Genomic DNA, 19,172 nt, shown 5'->3' with positions numbered 1-19,172 from the left:
TCTAATCTGCTTGATCTCTCTTTCTACTCATGTAACTACAAGTACAGAGAGATGAGTCATCAAAACTTCTTCACAGGGCAGAGTATGGAAGGATGAAATCCTCATTTATACAGAGCAGATTAAAGACAAATTGCCTCTGTACATTTTGCCTTTCAAAAGATGCAAGCATCAATGGATAATTCATTGATGCTAACATTTTTTACAAAGAAATAGTAAAAGAACAGGAAAGAAAGGAAGCCCGAGACTCTTACTGTGGGGATCAATCAAAATCTTTGAAGATAAACAAAAACAACTAGAGAGAGTGCCCATTAAAAAAAAAAAGCTAACAGACTGCAAGACAAAAACAAACCAAAGAAAACAAAAGCAATAATGAAAGAAAGCAGAAAGAAATGCTAAAAGGACTCACGTTCTTTAATGAAAATAAATTAGCTATAATAGTGATTTTTTTCCATATTAGAAATTCACTTTAATCTGAGAAATATAGGAAAAATAGTTCGCTCTGTCAAAGTGCAAATGGAGCATTGGAGAGAGTTTAGGATATGGCAATAACATAAGTGATGATAATATAATCTTGCTGACAAAGAAGCTGTTCATGTCTTCTGGCCTGGGACCATAGGAAAGCCTTTCTGTAAAGGACCTGCAGCGTTGCCAATCTTGATCAAAAAAGACTGTGGTCTTTCATTTATAAGAGTTTGTATTTTCGAGGAAAAACGATTCAGATAGATGAGCTAACCTGCAAAATTCTGACTTACGACAAACTATTTCTTAGGATACAACTTTTTAAACTTTTTTCCCCCCCTACCACTGAAAATGTACAGAAACATGATCTGATCACAGAAATGGCAGTTAAAAAAAATGGCATCACACCAATGAATTCACTAGATTTCTAACTCCTGCAATGGGCAGGATACGGTGCTGCTTAGACGGGTGATGGACGCCAAAGGTGAGCTGTGGAAACGTCATGGGAAAACAGTTCTGAATGTTTCAAAGAAACCCTTTCACCCCTGTCTAGATAGGTCAAGAACAATTTATTTACAACGTTTCAGATCAATTAAAAGATATAATCTTGTCTCAGTTTCAGCTTGCTCCGTGCAGTTTGATTTATTATTATTATTATTATTTTTAAGGCGATATTCCAGTTTGTGATTGCTCTTAACTTGTCCAGTTTCTTGATATAAGGGTTTGGATAAAATCCAAACCCTTCATGCAGTGGTGGGGGGGGGGTAGAGGGAAGAGAAAATTTCCATTTGTTTCTTTCTTTTGTACTAAAGCTACACTGCACTGTGTCTCTGCGATGTTCTTCACGTTATTTTGGTTCTTCCATAGCTGCAAAGCCCCCCCTCCCCACCGTGGGCCCGGGGCGGGGGTGGGGGGGAGGGCGGGGGCTTTAGGATCCGTTTAGGTCTGTTGCATGTGGACAGCCAGGCCGCCCGGGCTCTCCGGACACGTGGGAACCTCACGTCGGTGCTCCCAGGCCTCGGTGCCTCGTGGATCTGTACGTGTGACAGTGAAAAATAAATTAAAACGCCGGTGAGACGGAACCTAAGAAGAACGGCCCGCGTTCGTGGCGGCCTGGGCCGGGCTGGGCCGAGGCCCCGGCGGGGCTCATCTGGCGGCCGAGGCGCCGGGTTTGAGGACGCCCGGTAACTTGTCGGAGCCCGGCACCTTCCAAGGCCCCGGTGCCACGGCGGCCTTGCGCGCTAGGGCGACTCCCGGGGGCCGCGGGCCGGGCCGGGGTCCTGCGCGCACGCCGGGCCGCTCGGGGCCGCCGCCGCCGCCCAGACCCGCAATCGCAGCCCCGGGGCCTTCGCGGTGGCAGCCGAGCTCCGGGCCGGGTGCGAGGCGGGACCCTTCCTTCCCTCCCGCCCGCGTCCCCTCCAGCGCCGGCCCCGGCGGCGCCCGGGCCTCCGAGGCGGGCCTGCCGGCCTCGGGCCGCCCCTGGCCGCCCGGCGCCTCCTCCAGCCTCGGCCGCGCGGCCCGCTGCGGACTCGCCGAGCGCTCCCCCTGCTCCCCGAGGCGCTGCTTCTTCTGGCCGCCGGCAGAGAGCTCCTTTGGTTTCCTCACGTGGTCGTGTTCCCTTTTGATATCCCAAGCTGGGTCTGGGCTTCTCTGGTGGGAAGGGTCGGAGGGTGGGGCTGGGTGTGATGGAGAGAATGGAGCGCGGACGTCTTCCAGGGAGACGCCTACTTCCGGCAGGCCTGGGGCGGCTGCAGCGGGACCACTCCAGGAGCTGGGTTCGTCTGCGGACACCAAAGCACAGGCGTCAGGAAGCCCCGCGGGGCGGGTCCCCCCACGTCCCGCCGCCGCCGCCCCGGGGACCAGGGCCTGGGCTGCGCGCTCGGCCCCGGGCCGGCCCGTCCACCCCCCAGGACCGTGTCCTCCCCTGCCCTCCACCCGGCACCCTGAGGCCCACGGGTGCAACCAGCGAGCGCAAAGCAGAGGCCCCTCCTCCCCTCCCCGGGCGCCCCAGGGACTCCAGCGGGGCCTGCAGGTCTGACAGCTCCCCGGGGTTCAAACTCTCACAACACGCTGGGAACCACACAGACTGCGGGGGGAGCAGGCCGGGAGCTCCCAGCAGGAAAAGCCCACGTGGTTTCCTCTCTCTTTCTCTACTTTATGTTCCCTTTTCACCCACATCCAGGCGATGTTGGAAAGGGTGGTTAGAGAGAGCCAAGATCTGCGGGACTACAGAGTCCTCTGCCCCGTGGTGGCCAGTGATTTTCTCCACCAGTAGGTGTCACTCAAGCCTAACGCTCAGCGACTGCCAGCTACAGCAGAAGTCGGATAAATTCATCTAAAAACTATCATTCTCCACTCTAAAAAAAAAAAAAAAAAATCATGGTCTTTTCTTTTTAAAATTCTAACATGGAAGGCCTCTGGACTGAGATAAATGGTTCTTTCTAGGAAGTCTAGCCTCAACATTTATTTAGAATTTAAACTCTGTCTACTTCCAGAAAAGATTTAAAACAATTTACAGCATCAAAACACACATAAAAGCAGAATGATATAAATGAGAAATGAGAAATTTCCACAGCAACTGTTTATCAGAAGCCAAGTTCGGGTAGGTTAGGAGTCTGAGATGAGTTAGTTCTTACCATGGGTTTCTTTCTGGCCATGAAGGCAACTGTAAAGCAGAGGGGAATGTAAGACAGGGAACCCTTGACATTTGTGATGAATATGGTTCCTGACCTTTGGAAATCCTCAAGTTTTTTTTACTGCCATTCTAGAATGTAATTTTTCCCCCCAGGAAGGGGCATATGGTCAATAGAGGGGGGGGGGGAGGAAGAAACAATATTCATATTTGAATTCTGGGTGACTGGTGGGCCTCTTCACTAGCTAAGAGATTCGGCCCCACATACTAGCCTCACGGCCTAAGAACTCAACTCCCTGCCTCTGCAATGTGTCAGGGACTCTCAGGAATACTTATGTGTATCCAGCCCACAAATGTCCATGAATGTTTTAAAGCTGAGGATTCTTATTATTCCTGATTTATAAACAGCTAATGATAGGAAGAGGGCAGTGGATTGGGTTTTCCCAGTTACCCTGGTCATCTTGACAATAACAAGTTATTAAACAGTTCTCTGCTGTGAAATCCTGAATGGAGTATTTGGGACAATGTTACTTTCCTTCTCTCCATAGACAGATGATCATAATCATTTTGACATAGTGAGCAAAAAAAAAATACTACAAAGAACAAGATGATTGGAGGCTTGTGGGGGGGGGGAAGGAAAAGTGGGAGAAAAACATGGGAAGGAGTATCAGTGTTCAAGAAGTAATGTACCCACTACCTGATGAATGTCACATCACCCAGACAATAAAACACAATAAAAAAAAATCCTAGAAAGGCATTAGAAAACCTGAATCTAATCATGTCTCTTACATTTAGTCAGCAATGCAATTTTGGAAGTGCTACAGTTTGGACGCAAGGATATAGCACCCTTGCTACATAGGGGCCCTATGATTTGAGCTGCACTCTCAGTCCTGCACTGTGATTTTGAGTAAATCACTAGTTTTTTTCTGAGCTTTTCACAGTCTTCTTTTATAAGAATAAAATGTTCAACCCTGTAGATGTGAATCATGTACTTTCTAAAGTAAAAACACTACACAAAGGGAAAGTTCTAAATGATTGTGACACAGTTCAGTCATATGTTTTTATTCCCCTGTGGTCTGTGGCAGTCTATTCATGGATGGGGCTCCTGTGAAACCCACCATGTTAACAATCACACATATGCAGGTGAGGTTTCTCAGCAAATGCAAGAAGTTAGTTGTTCCCATGTGATATGATTTCCCAGATGTGGTTCTGCTCTACATCAAGTATTCTTGGCAAGGACAAGGCCCAGTAAAGCATATACACTATACAGGAGTTTTTCAAAAGTCCTAAATATATCGTATGCAATGGTAATCTCTGATTTGGACCAAAGTAATGCTATTTCACATTTGAACAGCTCTTTTCTTCACCATTACATTACATATGGAAGAGTCAATTAGCTGGCCTTAAATTACTTCTGAGACACAGGGAAAAGGCAGACATTATTTGCACTATTTACTGAAGGAAGAATTGAAGCAAAGAGAGGTTAAATAATGACCAAGATTACAAAATGGGTTAGCCAGAGTAAAATTTTGGGTTTCTTTACTCTTCTTTACTTATTAAGAAAAATGGCTGAAGTTGTTGCCTTGCAAATAGGACCAAAGCACACAAAATGGACACACTAAGGACCAACGGGAGCTGGATTCTACTATTGAAGAGGATATCTAGCATTTCTTCCTGATCATCTTTCCTACTGCATATCTGGTATTGAACTGAAGAGTTCCTGTCCAGGAATATGAAAATGATTAAACCACCAATATAGGAGACTTTTATCAGTTGGTCTCAGGTTATTTCTAAGATCCTCTCTGCTTCCTGTTTACTCTTGTCTAACTTCTGAGATTCTCTATGTGAAAATAAAAAGGAAAATCTGAATTACACAAAGGTATTTCTCTTTTATGAAAAGATTTCTCAAGCTCTTGTTGATAGATCATTAAATGCTCAACAGTGGGAGAAACTAAAAGCAGAATGCTCTAAGTCCAAAATTAAAATTAACTACATCATAAAATAAAATGACTTAAGACACAAGTTTGTGCATGGTTTAGTATTTCTCATTTTTGTGCACAGGGACTCTCCAGATCAGTGTTAGACATGCAGGGTCTACACAGCACGATTCTGCACAGTTCTGCAGGCACTCTTTACCCACCTCACCCGGTTACCTGAAATCAATTGGGCATAGGAAGAGCCCTTCTCTAATATTGTAATTGCTAGTTGTCATGAAATATTGAGATTCAGATGGATACAAGAATCAGTCAAATTCATTCCTATTGCTTCAGAATATTTTTTCTTTCTTTCCTGTTTTCCTGCCTTCCTGTCTGCTTTTCCTCCTTCCTTTCATTCTCCAATATGGGCAGTGGCTACCTTGTGTGCTCATGTTTATTCACGAATCTGTGGCTGAGGAAGATGTGACCCACAGCACCTTCTTTTGTCTGAGGGAACTAAAATCAGAAATAGCAGAGATGCATTCTAGAAAGACAGAATTGGCCACATCTTCAACCAAGAAATGTCCCCAGCCCCAGTGGCTGCCCCAAGAAGAAAAGGCTTCCTTCCTAACTGGCGTCCTTGGTCTGTCCTCATGCTGCACCTCAGTGAAACGGCTCTTGTCAAGGTCCACAGTCTTTATGTGGTCAGATCCCAAATCCCATGGATATCTCCCTGTATTCAGCTTAGTAGCTGATCTCGTCAGCTATTTTATACTGCCAAGTAACTTTCAGAAACAAAATGGATTCTTTCTTCCTGATACTTCAGTTCAGTCTCCTGCTTACCTCACCTTTCTGTCACTTCCTTGTCAGTTTACTGTGAAAGTTCCTCTGTTGTCTTTGACAATCTTAGGACTTAGACCCACTTTATGACTTGGTCTTTGGTAATGTGCTTTCTCCATAACCTTGTCTTAGGTATTCTTGCTTATTCATATTGCTTTTATTATGTAGCACTCCCAAATGTTTTTGTTGAGCTTCAAGCACAGAGTTTGCACAAGACCTATGGGCCACATTATGCTGCACTCTCTCTCTCTCTCTCTTTCTCTCTCTCTCTCTCTCTCTCTCTCTCTCTCTCTCTCTGTCTCTCTCTCTCTGTCTCTCTCTCTCTGTCTCTCTCTCTCTCTCTCCCTCCCTCTGTCTCTCTCTCTCTCTTTCTCTCTCTGTCTCTCTGTCTCTCTCTCTCTCTTTTTCCCCCCCACCTCTCCCTCTCTGGTTCCCTTCCCATCTCACCCTCTCCCCCACTTGTTTCCTCCCTCCTTCCCTCTCACTGTCTGTTCTGGGGACTGAACTTGGGTGTTGATCTGTGAATAAATGCAATGCAAAACACAGAAGAGTACTTAATGGCAGCTGAAGATGGGAATTATTACTATAATTATTACTTTGCTTTTCTGGGGCTCACACTTACTATCTGTGCTTTCTAGGCACGTGTTTTACCACATGTTCCAGTCCTTATTTTCTTGGTATCTTTTCTTGGGGGAGGGGGTCATTGCATCTTTAGTATCACAAGTCCAAAATAGAAACCTTTCTTTCCTAAGCCCATTCTCTGCCCATTGCTTTATTTCCTCATTTGGGCCAATGGTATAAACAGAATAGAGTCATCCTTGGATTTTTTCTCTCTAATTTCACAGATACAATGTGCCTAAGTCTTTTCTTTACATCTGTGGTAGATTCCATCAACCTTTACCTCACTACAGTTCAAGATGCTTCTCTGTACAGATTCAACCAGTGTGAAACGTTCAAAGACTTGGACATCTTTCATGAGCCTTTGAGGAGGCTGTTGCAAAGAATAATTTCAAAACGAGTTGCAGTGCTGCCCTGGAAAGTTTTGTACACTGTCCCTCACACCCTCCCCAGCCTCCTTCATCGACCTAAGGCCTTGGCCTGGCCCATTTCCACTTCTCATAACCCCGAGTTACTTGCATAACTATGCCTCTCTTGTCTTCTGCACCCACCTCTGGTGAGCTTCCACATACCAACCTACAATCTTTTTGAGTTGGCAATTAGATCATATCATTCCTTACTTAAAGCTTCCAGCCAGACATGGTGGTTGATGCCTGTAATCCTAGCTACTCAGGAGGTTGAGATCTGAAGATCAAGGTTCAAAGCCAGCCAGGGCACAAAAGGACCTGAGACTCTTATTTCTAATTAACCTCTAGAAAACTGTAAGTGAGGCTTGGCTCAAGGGTAGGGTGGTAACCTGGAGTTAAAGCGCTTAGGGACAACATCCAGGCCCACAGGTAGGGTGGTGACCTTGAACTGAAGAGCTCAGGGACAGTGCCCAGGCTGACTTCAAGCACAACCACCCCCCCCCGGCAAAACAAACAACAAAACAAAACAAACAAAAACTTCCAGCAGACTGAGACTTTCTTAGATTAGGAAACCACTATGTAAGTGGGTCCAAGTCCTAAATTATTCACATAACCTATATATGTCTGCATAATATGGCCTGAACCTATCACCCTCCCCAGGGTCATCTCCAGTTATCCCCTGTCCTCCACCCTCCCTGTTCTCTGTTCAGTTCCTCAGATGCACTGAGCTTATGTTCTGCAGTAGAATGTCACTCCTGTCTCTCCTGCTGCTCTGAAGGCTTGTCTCCCAGCTGCTCATGCCGTGGGCACTTTTCCTTCCTTCAGAACTCGTGAATGTGCCCCCAGAGAACTCTACTCCACAGTCGACACTCTTTTCTCTTCAACAGTATCCTCTTTTTATTTCCTCCTGTTACTTATAATTTGTAGTGATAAGTAGCACTGTGGCTTAATGGCTAGAGTGTTGGCCTTCAGCAAAAATGCTCAGGAACAATGCCCAGGCCCTGAGCTCAAGCCCCAGGACTAGAAAAAAACAACAGCAGCAACAACACCACCACCCTTAAGTTATAATGATAGAACATATGCTTGTTTGAGTGACATCAGTCTCAAACATGAGCCATACGCTTCATGAAAGAAATGATCACATTGGTCTTGTTTTTCTCAGTTACTCAATAACTAGCCATGTGCTTGACACAGAAGTAAAAGTACTTGATAAATATTTGATGAATGAATAAATCTATTCCACAAATAGAAGTAGAAGTCCTGAAACCAAATACCTACTTAAGGAAACACTTCAGGGCAAATATTTTCTTTTACAGGATAATCTGTCAAAAGCAGGTTTATGTCGGTGACTTTTAACCATTTTGAGAGGGAGGATGGTGGTGAAATGGGAATAGGAATTTGAAATGAAAGAGGAAGTGTGAAGGAACAGTATTGAAAGGACAAACCAGTCAGGGAGCCCACCGGGAAGAGTTCTAAGCTTTCTTTCATGGCTCCTTATGATGGGGAGGGACACACAAAAGTTTTAATTTCAAGGAGACATTGTCAGGGCCCTCACAGGTGTTTTTGTCCCTGGTCAGTCTTATCTACTACAAGAATGAACTGACTTTTGCTGTGGACCCATCGACCACTATTCTGTGAATGCCTGATGGACCACAAGTCAGCTAGAACCAAAGTATCTCATGTTCTTCTGTGGTGGTAGCAAGTCTCTCTTATGTAAGTTTAAACAAACTTCCTGCCCTTCCTACTGCCATTTCTTTTACTGGTACCAGGGACTGAACTCAGGGCCTCACACTTGCTAGGCAAGCGCTCTACCTCTTTAGCCATGCCCTACTCCAGTGACACTTAGTATTTATTGACTTATCTATTTTTCTCAATCATGGGGCTTGAACTCAGGGCCAGGCTATTCACTCTCCCTGAGCTTTCTTGTTCAAGGCTAGACCTCTAGCACTTTGAGCCACAGCCCCACTTTGCTTTTTAGTGGTTAAATGGTGGTAAGAGTCTTATGGACTTTGCTGCCCACGCTGGCTTTGGATCTTGGTACTGATCCTCACATCTCAGCCTCCTGAGTAGCTAAGATTACAAGCATGAGCTACCAGTGACTGGCTTCATTTATTTTTGAAATATTCTTCATTTGTTCCCAAGGAGCCTTGGACCTTTATTCTCTTACTCTTACCTCCTGAGTAGCTAGAATTTAAGATGTGTGCCACTATCTCTAACTTCCTCATGTTCTTATATTGTTAAACATTGACTGATTAATCCATTCATATATATTATTAGCATGTAGACATACAAATATACACAAAAGTATGTCTGAGTCAAAAGTCCTATGATCTCTAAAATTCATATAGGAGCCCAGAAATATTGAGAAGTAAAAATGCATTCCTTTCATGTCATAGACAAAAACCTAGCATGTGTTTCATGTACTTGTTTATTGTATGGAATATCACCCAAATGACAGTAATCAGAGAGCTGACCTGCTAGGAATATACTGCTTGTTGCAGTAAATATCTGTACTATTGGTTGATCCAGATGGCTCTTATCTTCAATAAAAAGTTGAACAGATGATAAAAGCATAGCTCAAATAAAGGAAGAGCTAATTTTATACTGTGCTAAAGCTCTTGCAAAGAAGCCAGAAATATGGCAGGGGAAAGAGAGCCTGTCACCTTCCCGATAGTCCCCCGGTGTCCTCAGGGCTTCCAGCTTACCTAATTGCTCCCCTACTCTTGAAGAAGGATTCCTACTTTTCTCCTCTTGATACTGGGATCAGACCCAAGATTAGCCTAATAATGCCTTTATCTAGAAAATAATCATAAAATATCATTGCTGTTGGTACTGCTAAAGTGGATATAGCAACATTGCTTGAGATGCTGAGTAGGTGTCAGCTATATTTCTACATCTTTTTTTTTTTTTGCCAGTCCTGGGCTTAAGGCCTGAGCCCTGTCCTTGGATTTTTCTCAAGGCTAGAACTCTACCACTTGAGCCTCAGCACCACTTCTGGCTTTTTCTAAGTATGTGGTACCAAGGAATCGAACCCGGGTCTTCGTGCATGCTAGGCAAGCACTCTACCAGTAGGCCAAACTCCCAGCCCTTCCACATCTTTTTAAAGTATGAACTCCCATGAATTTATTTTACAGATGAGAAAACAGACACAGAGTTTAACTTGCTCAAGGCCACACAGCTGGTAGGTGATGGAGCAATGGTCAGTTTTGAATGGCTTTCTGCATAGGGTGATATTGTGCAAAGTCAGCTGAAACACTATTACTAGATGATCAGATTTGGCCATCTGCTATTCTCATTGGGAAATGAAGACTCATTTCTTCTAGACCACTGAACAGATAGTTTTCATCTAAAGTGACTGTCACAAACAGATCTATTGTGATTCTTAATGATGATTCAGAAATGCCATTATGTTTGAAACCTGAGCTCCAAAGGATAATCACTATGATTAGAGTATTGATTTGAGAAAATGTTGGAAATAAGAGCTATAATCTAAGGACATGTTCTCTCCTACCATGTATGAGGCCCTGAGTTTAGTTACTAGTATCACAAAACAAAACAAACAAAAAAAGTAATCAAAGATCCAAAAAATTTCCTCCCCTCTCCTTCTCTTTCTTCCTTCTTTTATTTTCTTTAGCAGTCCTTGGATTTGAACTAGGGCCTTGCTCTTTCTAGGGAAGGGCTTTACCTGTGAATAATATTACTAGCCCTTTTTACTTTAATTTGCTTTTAGAAATACCCCTCAATGCCATTTCTTGAACCAGAACTGAGGTGAAATCACTGCTATTCGACACTGGAATCACAGAGTTTGAGGGATAAACACTTTCCATTGCTTAGTGACTAAGATTGTCCTGTGAGCAGACCCATAGATTTGGTGATACTTTATACTACAAACTTTCCCTCTGGAAACCTGAATTTGGCTGGCCATAATTGTATTGGAATTTTTTTTTGTACCAGTCTCAGGGCTAGAACTCAGGGCCTGAGCACTGTCCCTGGACTTTCTCAAGGCTAGAGCTCTACCACTTGAGCCACAGCATCACTTCTGGCTATTTTTTTTTTTTATGTATATGGTACTAAGGAATCAAACCAGGGTCTCTCTGCATTCTAGGCAAACCCTCTACCACTAGGCCAAACTCTTGGCCTTTGGAAGTTTTTTTCATTTAATTTTTTGGGGTCTTTTTCTTTTTTGGTACTGGGGATTAGATCCAGGACATTGCACTTGTTAGGTAAATGCTTTGCACCGAGCTATATCCAGCCCATATTTATTTACTTATTTTGTAAGTTCTGGGGTTTGAACTCAGGGTCTAGACTTGCAAGACTGGCATTCTACTATTTGAGATACATTATAGCCCAGTTTTTCACTTTTTTTTTAGATGAATCTCACAAACTTTTCTGCCTGGGCTGGCCTCCAACCAAGATCCTTCTGTTCTCAGCCTCCAGTACCTAGGATTATAGGCATCAGTCACTCACCAGCATCTGCTGGAATATATTCTGTTCTCATTTCAAGTATTATAGGAAAAATATAAAAAATGATTTGGGTAAATCAAAGGACAGTTATGTGAATACCATTTGGTGTTCAAAAGAAAACCCTTTTAAACATTGCATTTAAACTTAAACTGTAATCCTTCATCTGTTCTATCATCACTTATTTTTTTTTTGGTAACAAGTTTATAAAAAGAAAACATTCATTTAAGAGATTTCAGAACTAGTTAATTATTTTGCTGAATTTCTGCTCTTTCTAAAGCATTAGTTCCAGCCTGAAGCCCATGTTTTAATGGCCTTTGAACAGGTATCTGTTTAATTTATATGACCAAAGACATGTAACCAGATGCTATAAACATTAATAATGTTTTAAAGTGGTGACCCCTATTTGCTTTATGTTTACAAAATGTATTTGGAATCATAATCTAAGGTATAGAAGCAAATCTGTAGTGAGTTTTAGCTTCTTTATGACTGAAGGACAAATGTCCGAGTGGGTGGGGCTGGCAATACTACTGACTGAATGCTTTATAAGCACTAGAACTGGGCTGTGTGTCCTCCACAACAGTTCTAACTGTGGTCCTTTTATCTTCATTTCACAGATTGGCAAAACGAGGCTTCGATGAACTAAGTGATTTATTAGGACCACTCAGCTAGGAAGTTAGAACTCAGACAAAGTGGTGACATAATCCCAAAGCCCAAAGACAAATCATGAATGTTTTAGTTCTATCCAATCAGAACACAGTGAGGAAAAGGTAACACACAGATAATGAACGCAATGAGGGCCTGAAGACATGAAGCCTATCCTGAAAGCCAAAGGCTTCTCTCATGGGAAGATTCAGCATCCTTGAAAAATGACATGGTCAGGGCCCTCAACTCTGTTTTCCTATGAAGTAAAATCTGGGTAATTCAGATTAGTCTGGATGTTTCGGGGAAGCCCGGGGACCCATTCTAATTAGTAAAATATTTACATTATATATATATGAGGAATATGCTATTTGTTTTAAGCCTATTTTAAGTGTTTGAAAGGTACTTGGAGGCCTTGTACCCTCAAATATTTAAAGACAGTCTACAATTCAGTGGTTTCTCACACTTTTTCTGGGAAAACAACACATTCACCTCTTCAAATAAATTCTCAAATAAAAACTCATTATGTAAAACGCTCTCTGTGGGGGTGGGGCGTGGCAGTCTCAAGGCTTGAACGTAGAGCTGTCTTTGAGCATTTTTGCTCAAGGCTGGTACCCTAGCACTTGAGCCACAGCACCACTTTTGTATTTCTGCTGGTAAAATGGAGATAAGAGTTTCATAGACTTTCTTACTCAGACTGATTTTTTTTTAATAGGTCAGAAATTTCACTTAGCCAAAAATTTTTGTGAGAGTAGAAGAGTACCCAGGGGTTGGGAGGAAGGAATGTGGAAAACAGAAAATCTTTATATTACAATGAAACATGTGCTGCTAGGTGCCAGTGGGTTTGGCCTGTAATCCTAGCTACTCAGGAAGCTGAGATCTGAGGATCATGGTTCAAAACCAGCTCGGGCATGAAAGTCGATGAGAGTTTTATCTCCAAGTAACCACCAGAAAACTGAAAGTGGCACTGTGGCTTAAGTGATAGAGTGCCAGCCCTGAGCTGAAGAGCTCAGACAGTGTCCAGGCCCAGAGTTCAAGCCCCACAATCAAACAACAACAACAATCCCCCCCCCCCCGAAACAACAACAAAAGCAATGAAACCACCAATGAGAATATGAGTATTATGGATATCAGATGGTTGGTTAAAAGCTGGTAAAAGGCTTTTTCTGTTGGGTGCTGGTGATTTATGGCTATAACCCTAGCCATTTAGGAGGATCTGAGGATCTGAGGATTGGGGTTCAACTTTAGCCTGAGCAGGAAAGTCTATGAAACCTCAGACTGACTTTGAACTACCATCTTCAGATCTCATCCTGAGGTAGCTGGCATTACAGGAATACAGGCATGGGCCACTGGTACCAGGCAGGGCTAAAATTGATTGCTTTTATACTTGGTTGTGGGGGAGAAACTCAAACCCGCTCCCTGGCCCCTTCTACCACATTATCACTCATGCTTTGGGGGCTTGAGGTGTTACAAGAGGTTGAAAACCAGCTCTCAAAAGGAGAGCTTAAAGATCCAGTTAAAATGCAAAAATCATTGAGAGGGAGAAAAAGAAGGAAGTCTAGCAAGGCTAGCTAACAAATTGTTTCCTAGGTATTAATAGCTGAGCCTTGGGCTGGAGACAAGGGAGATTCGGTGCAGGGAAGCTTTGTGAGTAGGGCTTTGGTCACAGTAAGTCTGGCCTTTCAGAGTTGCTGGACGTGGAGTCACAGGGAGCCAGCTGACAGACCACCTCCTGCAAAGTGACCTTCCCTTCCTGCTCATCTGTGGAAAGAGTAAGTCAGCAGCTTGTGAAGAAGAGGTTGGCTTCTAGCTTTGGTTCTGCCAAAGCTGATATGAACTGGGGCAACCATACAACTCTATTCAGGCTCAGCTTCTCATCTAGAATGTGGCACAATACCCTATTTTCCTTCAAGATGTGAAGATCAAATGCAAAAATGTAGATGTTGTGTGTTTAATACATGCTAACCATGAAGTCAATACTTGGACTCTAAGGCTTCTATATACACTAAAGATTAGAATGACATTTTCCAAGAAGGCTGATGAATGGTAAGGAAGCTTCTTAAAACGCTGAATATTTCATCCCAACCCAACCTAGCAGTCCTATTTTGAGATATCTGAGTGAGATAATAACTTACATGCACACAAAAACCAGTACATGAATTTTTTATAGGAACTTTATTCATTATCACTCCACCGCAAACCATAAACTACCCAAATGACCATCCACTAATGAATGAATGAATAAATCACTGTCCTCCAATGCAAACGTATTTAGCTAAGAAAGGGAACAAGTTATGCATGCACAACAGAAATGATCTCAGCTGCATTATGCTAAGTCACAGGAGCTGATTCAAAAGGTGACACTCCAGAAGACTGTATTATTGAAAAAGACATTCTCAATAGGCACAGTCCAGGAACAGGTAACTGACACTGATTTTTCTAGGGGCTGGGTATGGGAGGTTTGACTACCATGGAGAAATGTTAGGTGGTGGTAGAATTGTTCTTTATTTTGATTATGGTAGAGATGAACGGTGTTGTTATAAAAAAAATCCCGTATGGTGCACTAAAATGATGGAGTTAAACAACAATTTGAAAAATGGAAAAGAAAACCAACAGTGCTGATAAAGTATCTCCTGAGTGAAGAGGTCTTTTTAAATTTGTTGTACCTTTGGCAAACAATGTTTCTATGGATATTTGGTTGGTAACCACCCTCCCTGCCTCTCATCATTGGACTAAGAGGAGCTGCAGACTAGTGAAAATGATAATGAATTCTGAGTTCACAGAGTTAGAAGAATTTGAATTAAAGAGGGTTTACTTTAATCTTCTGAAGGCACCTTTAATCTCAAAGCTTTTCCAGAATCATGTTCATCCCAGAAATATAGCTCTGTCTGAAGTGGCAGATAGTTGCAAAGTAGGGATGGAAATAATCAGCCATAGGTACATATTTCATGGGAGAATGATGGAACTTGCTAACAGCCGCACTTGCCAAAGAAGGGATTGGAAAGGAGTTCCTCAGAGGATGCTCTCCATGCCAGCTGAATCCTTTCTGGGGCTACAGAACTAGTCTTCCCCTCCACAAACCATTCATAATCCCCAGAACCATGTTCTGAGGAGTCAGGCCCCACACATGATGTACAACATGTGATATGCCACTGACATGTCCTCGGGGGACAAAAAGCATGCCTTGCACTTAATCCAGCTGTTTGCAAGGAAAACGACTATTGGAAGCACAGTCTTCCTGCCTGGAAATGTCCAATGTTTCTGGTTTACTCCACTCAAGCTATTCGAAACAATTTTATTCTGGGCTTATGCTTTAAAAATGCTTTCTTCTTCTTCTTCTTCTTCTTCTTCTTCTTCTTCTTCTTCTTCTTCTTCTTCTTCTTCTTCTTCTCTCTCTCTCTCTTTATTTCTCTATCTTTTTCTTTATTTAATTCAACAAATTGAGCATCTATTTTTCATATTTTACAGGTCTTTGTACTGAAGATACATCTATAAGGCTATCATTTCTTTTCTTTTATGGGCCTAATTATCACAGTGGATAGAAAATTAATATGTAAATAGGTAATACTAGAAAGTCTGATATAGTCAATACAGTGAGTAGATGGAGTGTGGGTATTGCTTTAGGTAAATGGTTGGACATTCCAGAAAGATATGACACATATCTGGGCTATGAACCCTGTGTTCAAGGACTGACAAGGACAGGGAAGGAGAAGGGGGCAAGTATGAAGTCACAAAGGGCAGCAATAAGAAGACAGAATTGTATTTAAGTGTGCTAGAAGCTATTGGATGGTTGCAGGCCTAGAAAATGTCAACATGAGCTGAACTTAGTGGCTCACACGTATAATCCTAACTGTTTGAGAGGTGGAGATTAGGAGAGGGCTTGAACTCAGGGCCTGGGCACTGTCCCTGAGCTTCTTTCATTCAAGGCTAGCCCTCTACCTCTTCAGCCACAGTGCCACTTCTATCTCTTTTCTTTGTATGTGATACATAAGGAAGGGAACCCAGAGCTTCCTGAATGCAAGGCACTCACCACCAAGCCACATTCCCAGTCTGAGAATCCCATTTCTTTTCTTTTCTTTTTCCCTGTGGTGCTGGGGCTTGAACTCAGGGCCTAGATGCTGTCCCCGAGTTTTTTTTTTTTTTGCCAGTCCTGGGCTTGGGCTCAGGGCTTGAGCACTGTCCTTGGATTTTCTCAAGGCTAGCACTCTACCACTTGAGCCTCAGCACCACTTCCGGCTTTTTGCTATGTATGTGGTACTGAGGAATCGAACCCGGGTCTTCATGCATGCTAGGCAAGCACTCTACCACTAGGCCAAACTCCCGGCCCCTGTCCCCGAGTTTTTGTGCTCAATATCAACACTCTACCACCTGAGCCACAACTTCACTTTGATTTTTTGGGGGTGGTTAACTGGAGATATGAGTTGCACAGATTTTCCTGCCCAGTATGGTTTTGGACTGTGATCCTTAGATCTCAGCTTGTTGGGTAGCTAGGATTACAAGGCATGGATTACTACCTTCTATATAATTATGGCACTTTTATTTGTACAGGTGAGAATCTTATTTCTAAGCAAGGCTAGCCAAAATGTTTATGAACCCTGTTTCAACCAGTAAAATTCTGGGTGTGGTGGTATGTGCCTGTCATTCCAGTTATATGGCTAGAACTGTAAATGGGAGGATCCTGGCAAAACTCAAGATCGTATCACAAAAATAACAGATCCAAAGGGGTGGCAGGGATGGCACAGGCTGAACTGGATCTGCTGATGGATTGGATATGGGATATGAGGACAGAGAGCAATCAATGGGCTGGCTTGTGTGCAGGTTTGTACGAAGCCCTGGAGAGGGTTAGTATAGAGAAATAAAAGCACAGAAATCTGCTCTATTTGTGAACTTTTAGAGGCCAGGTCAGAGTGCTGGCGAGAGCAGATTATTTTGGGTATGGTATCAGAGGAAAGCTTGAGCTTGTGTGGAGGGGGGAAAAAGGATCCCCTAGGTGTGGAGAGTATGGAGGAAAAGTATTCCAGAGAAAGGGTTCGGCCAATATGAGTGGTTGTGATGGGGCGTATAAGGTGATGATAGGATGGGAGGGGATGGGAGGCAGGTTGGGTAACTCATGCATGCATGCCAACTAAGCACGGAAAATGGCACTCTAGAGACAGGAAGCCAAGCACCTCTTACAGGAGAAGGATGGTGGTCATTTCTCCTTCCTGTGGGAATAAGCAAGTCAACCCACTGACGCTCACAGTTACATCACATGCAAGTTAGAACTTATTAACTGTGTATTGCTTCAAGGTGCTTTCCTCATCAAGCCGGATCTCATTGTTCCTGGTGGCTGGCAAAGAGAAATATGAGTACCTGTACTCTATCTCTTGGTTCCTGTATTTAGGGGGGAGAAATGCTCTTCGTGCTGGGGTTAATTGTGGGTGCTGTATTCAGCGAGCACTTGGGAATTCAGCATGGATAAGGTGATGGTCTGCCTTAAACAGAGCTGATTGCAGGAGGCAGACATAGAACACTTGGGAGGGATGAAAGAGAAGTTAAAAGAAAGAGAAAAGGAAGCTACAGAAGCATTTAATGAGGAGCTAACCTCATTTAGGGGTTCAGGGAGGGCTCTCAGAGGACATGGTCATTAGACGGAGTCTAAGTTGGTTCAAATTTTAACATCAACAGCAAAATCACCTCCTCCTTGCCCACTAATTAGCCTTTCTTTCAAGTGGTCCCTTCTCTTCTGCTTGGCAGCACATCTAGCTCTTGCCTACCTTGAACAGATAAAACCATTTCTGTTCCTGCCATCTAAGCTTTGTGTGAGGGCCCCATGCTGGGGTATGGAGTGATGGACTGGAGTGTTCAAGAGCTTCTGCATTCACAGGACATGCAATGGATATGGGGGGCGGGGCTCCTGCTGTGTGGAGAATCACTGGAGGGTTGAAGCCTGGTCATTAAAGCCTGGGGTGGAGAATGAGAAGCTGAAGGGGAGGTGAGAGTGAGCAGGAGCTGAGGGCATGGGCTGCTCTGCTGAGAAGGTGACAGGTGGGAAGGGACAGGGCAGGTAAAGTCAGGGAGTTTCACTCCGAAAGGTGTGTGTAAATGTGTGGAGTAATAGGGAGCTTTCAGGGTGGGCTTCAGGGTGAGCCCATAGAGCCCCTCAGGACAGTTGCTTGTATGACCGTAGATCAGTGGTCAGTGGCAGAGATTGGAGGGCAAGCAGGCTGTACCCTCCCCCGTGGCTCTGACCTACTTAGGGATGACATCCTTTCCCTTCAACTCTCCAGATAATCAGCTTTCACATGTCTCAGTGTTTCTTTCAGAATTTCCCTCAGGCTTAGTCTCAAGATTCCAGAGCTGACCTCAACTCTTCCCTTAACTTTATTTGTTGATATTTGGAATTAAACTCAGGACTTTATGTTTGCTAGGCAGGTGCTATCCTGGTTATGCCACATTCCCAGACCTGTCTTAAATAGAAATGCCTCCATATCCTCTGAGGTCTCCTGCCACTGGCCTCTCCTCCATGAGATATCTATGAGATACTCTAAAATATTCAGTTACTTGTCATCTGATCCTGATCTTCCTTTCCTTTTTTATGATAGTACTTTATCTCTTGATGTGTGTGTTTAATTCACTTTTATGTCTTTCTTTCACCCCAACCTGTCTATTCCTTGAAGACAGAAACTGTTCTGAAGCTTCTTTTTAGTGTCACAAGTGCCTACCAAAATTCTTGCTTATCTTCATCATACATTGGCCAGAATATATTCCTGTGTATGTTATGTCATCTAAACTCTTGCCAACAGTAGTCCAAGGTATGGCACCAACTGTAGATTCCATTTCAACAGCTTATTTTGCAACATCAGGATTTGTGAACACCACACACGAGAGATAAAAATCAAAATCTTGTGACAGTGTTGAGTTAGATCTTAGCTTTATAACTTGGGTGGCTTTGGGCAAATTATTTCTCTTCTCTGAGTCTAAGACCTCGTCTATCAAAATTAGGTAAACTTCCATAAAATTCTAAGATCTAGATGGGTTTGGCCCATAGTATGCATTTGTAAATATATAATAAGAGCAAAAGCCATCTAGCATTCACTGGTGTTTAGTTAAATGCTGAGCATGTACTCCATCATTTAAACACCATGGAAAATCTCTGAGGTAGAGACTGTTATGTTCATCATACAGATGGGGAGATTGAGGCTCATGAAAGTTGAG

General features: G+C 43.4%; 1 protein-coding gene across 1 annotated transcript in view; it reads right to left on the bottom strand.

The window, feature by feature from the left end:
* Positions 1–1,515: 1,515 nt before the first annotated feature.
* Positions 1,516–19,172, bottom strand: part of Magi2 (membrane associated guanylate kinase, WW and PDZ domain containing 2) — a 1,234,376-nt gene continuing 1,216,719 nt past the window's right edge. The window contains exon 22 of the mRNA XM_090332908.1: positions 1,516–2,240. Within this exon, the coding sequence (XP_090189034.1) occupies positions 1,606–2,240 (635 nt within the window). The 3' untranslated portion in view covers positions 1,516–1,605. The remainder of the gene's footprint in view (positions 2,241–19,172) is intronic.

This window comes from Megascapheus bottae, chromosome 5 (assembly GCF_031878675.1).
Source record: "Megascapheus bottae isolate mThoBot1 chromosome 5, mThoBot2.hap1, whole genome shotgun sequence".
Taxonomy (NCBI): Eukaryota; Metazoa; Chordata; class Mammalia; order Rodentia; family Geomyidae; genus Megascapheus; species Megascapheus bottae.
Note: the sequence above shows the minus strand (reverse complement) of the source record. Positions and strands in the feature narration are given on the sequence as shown.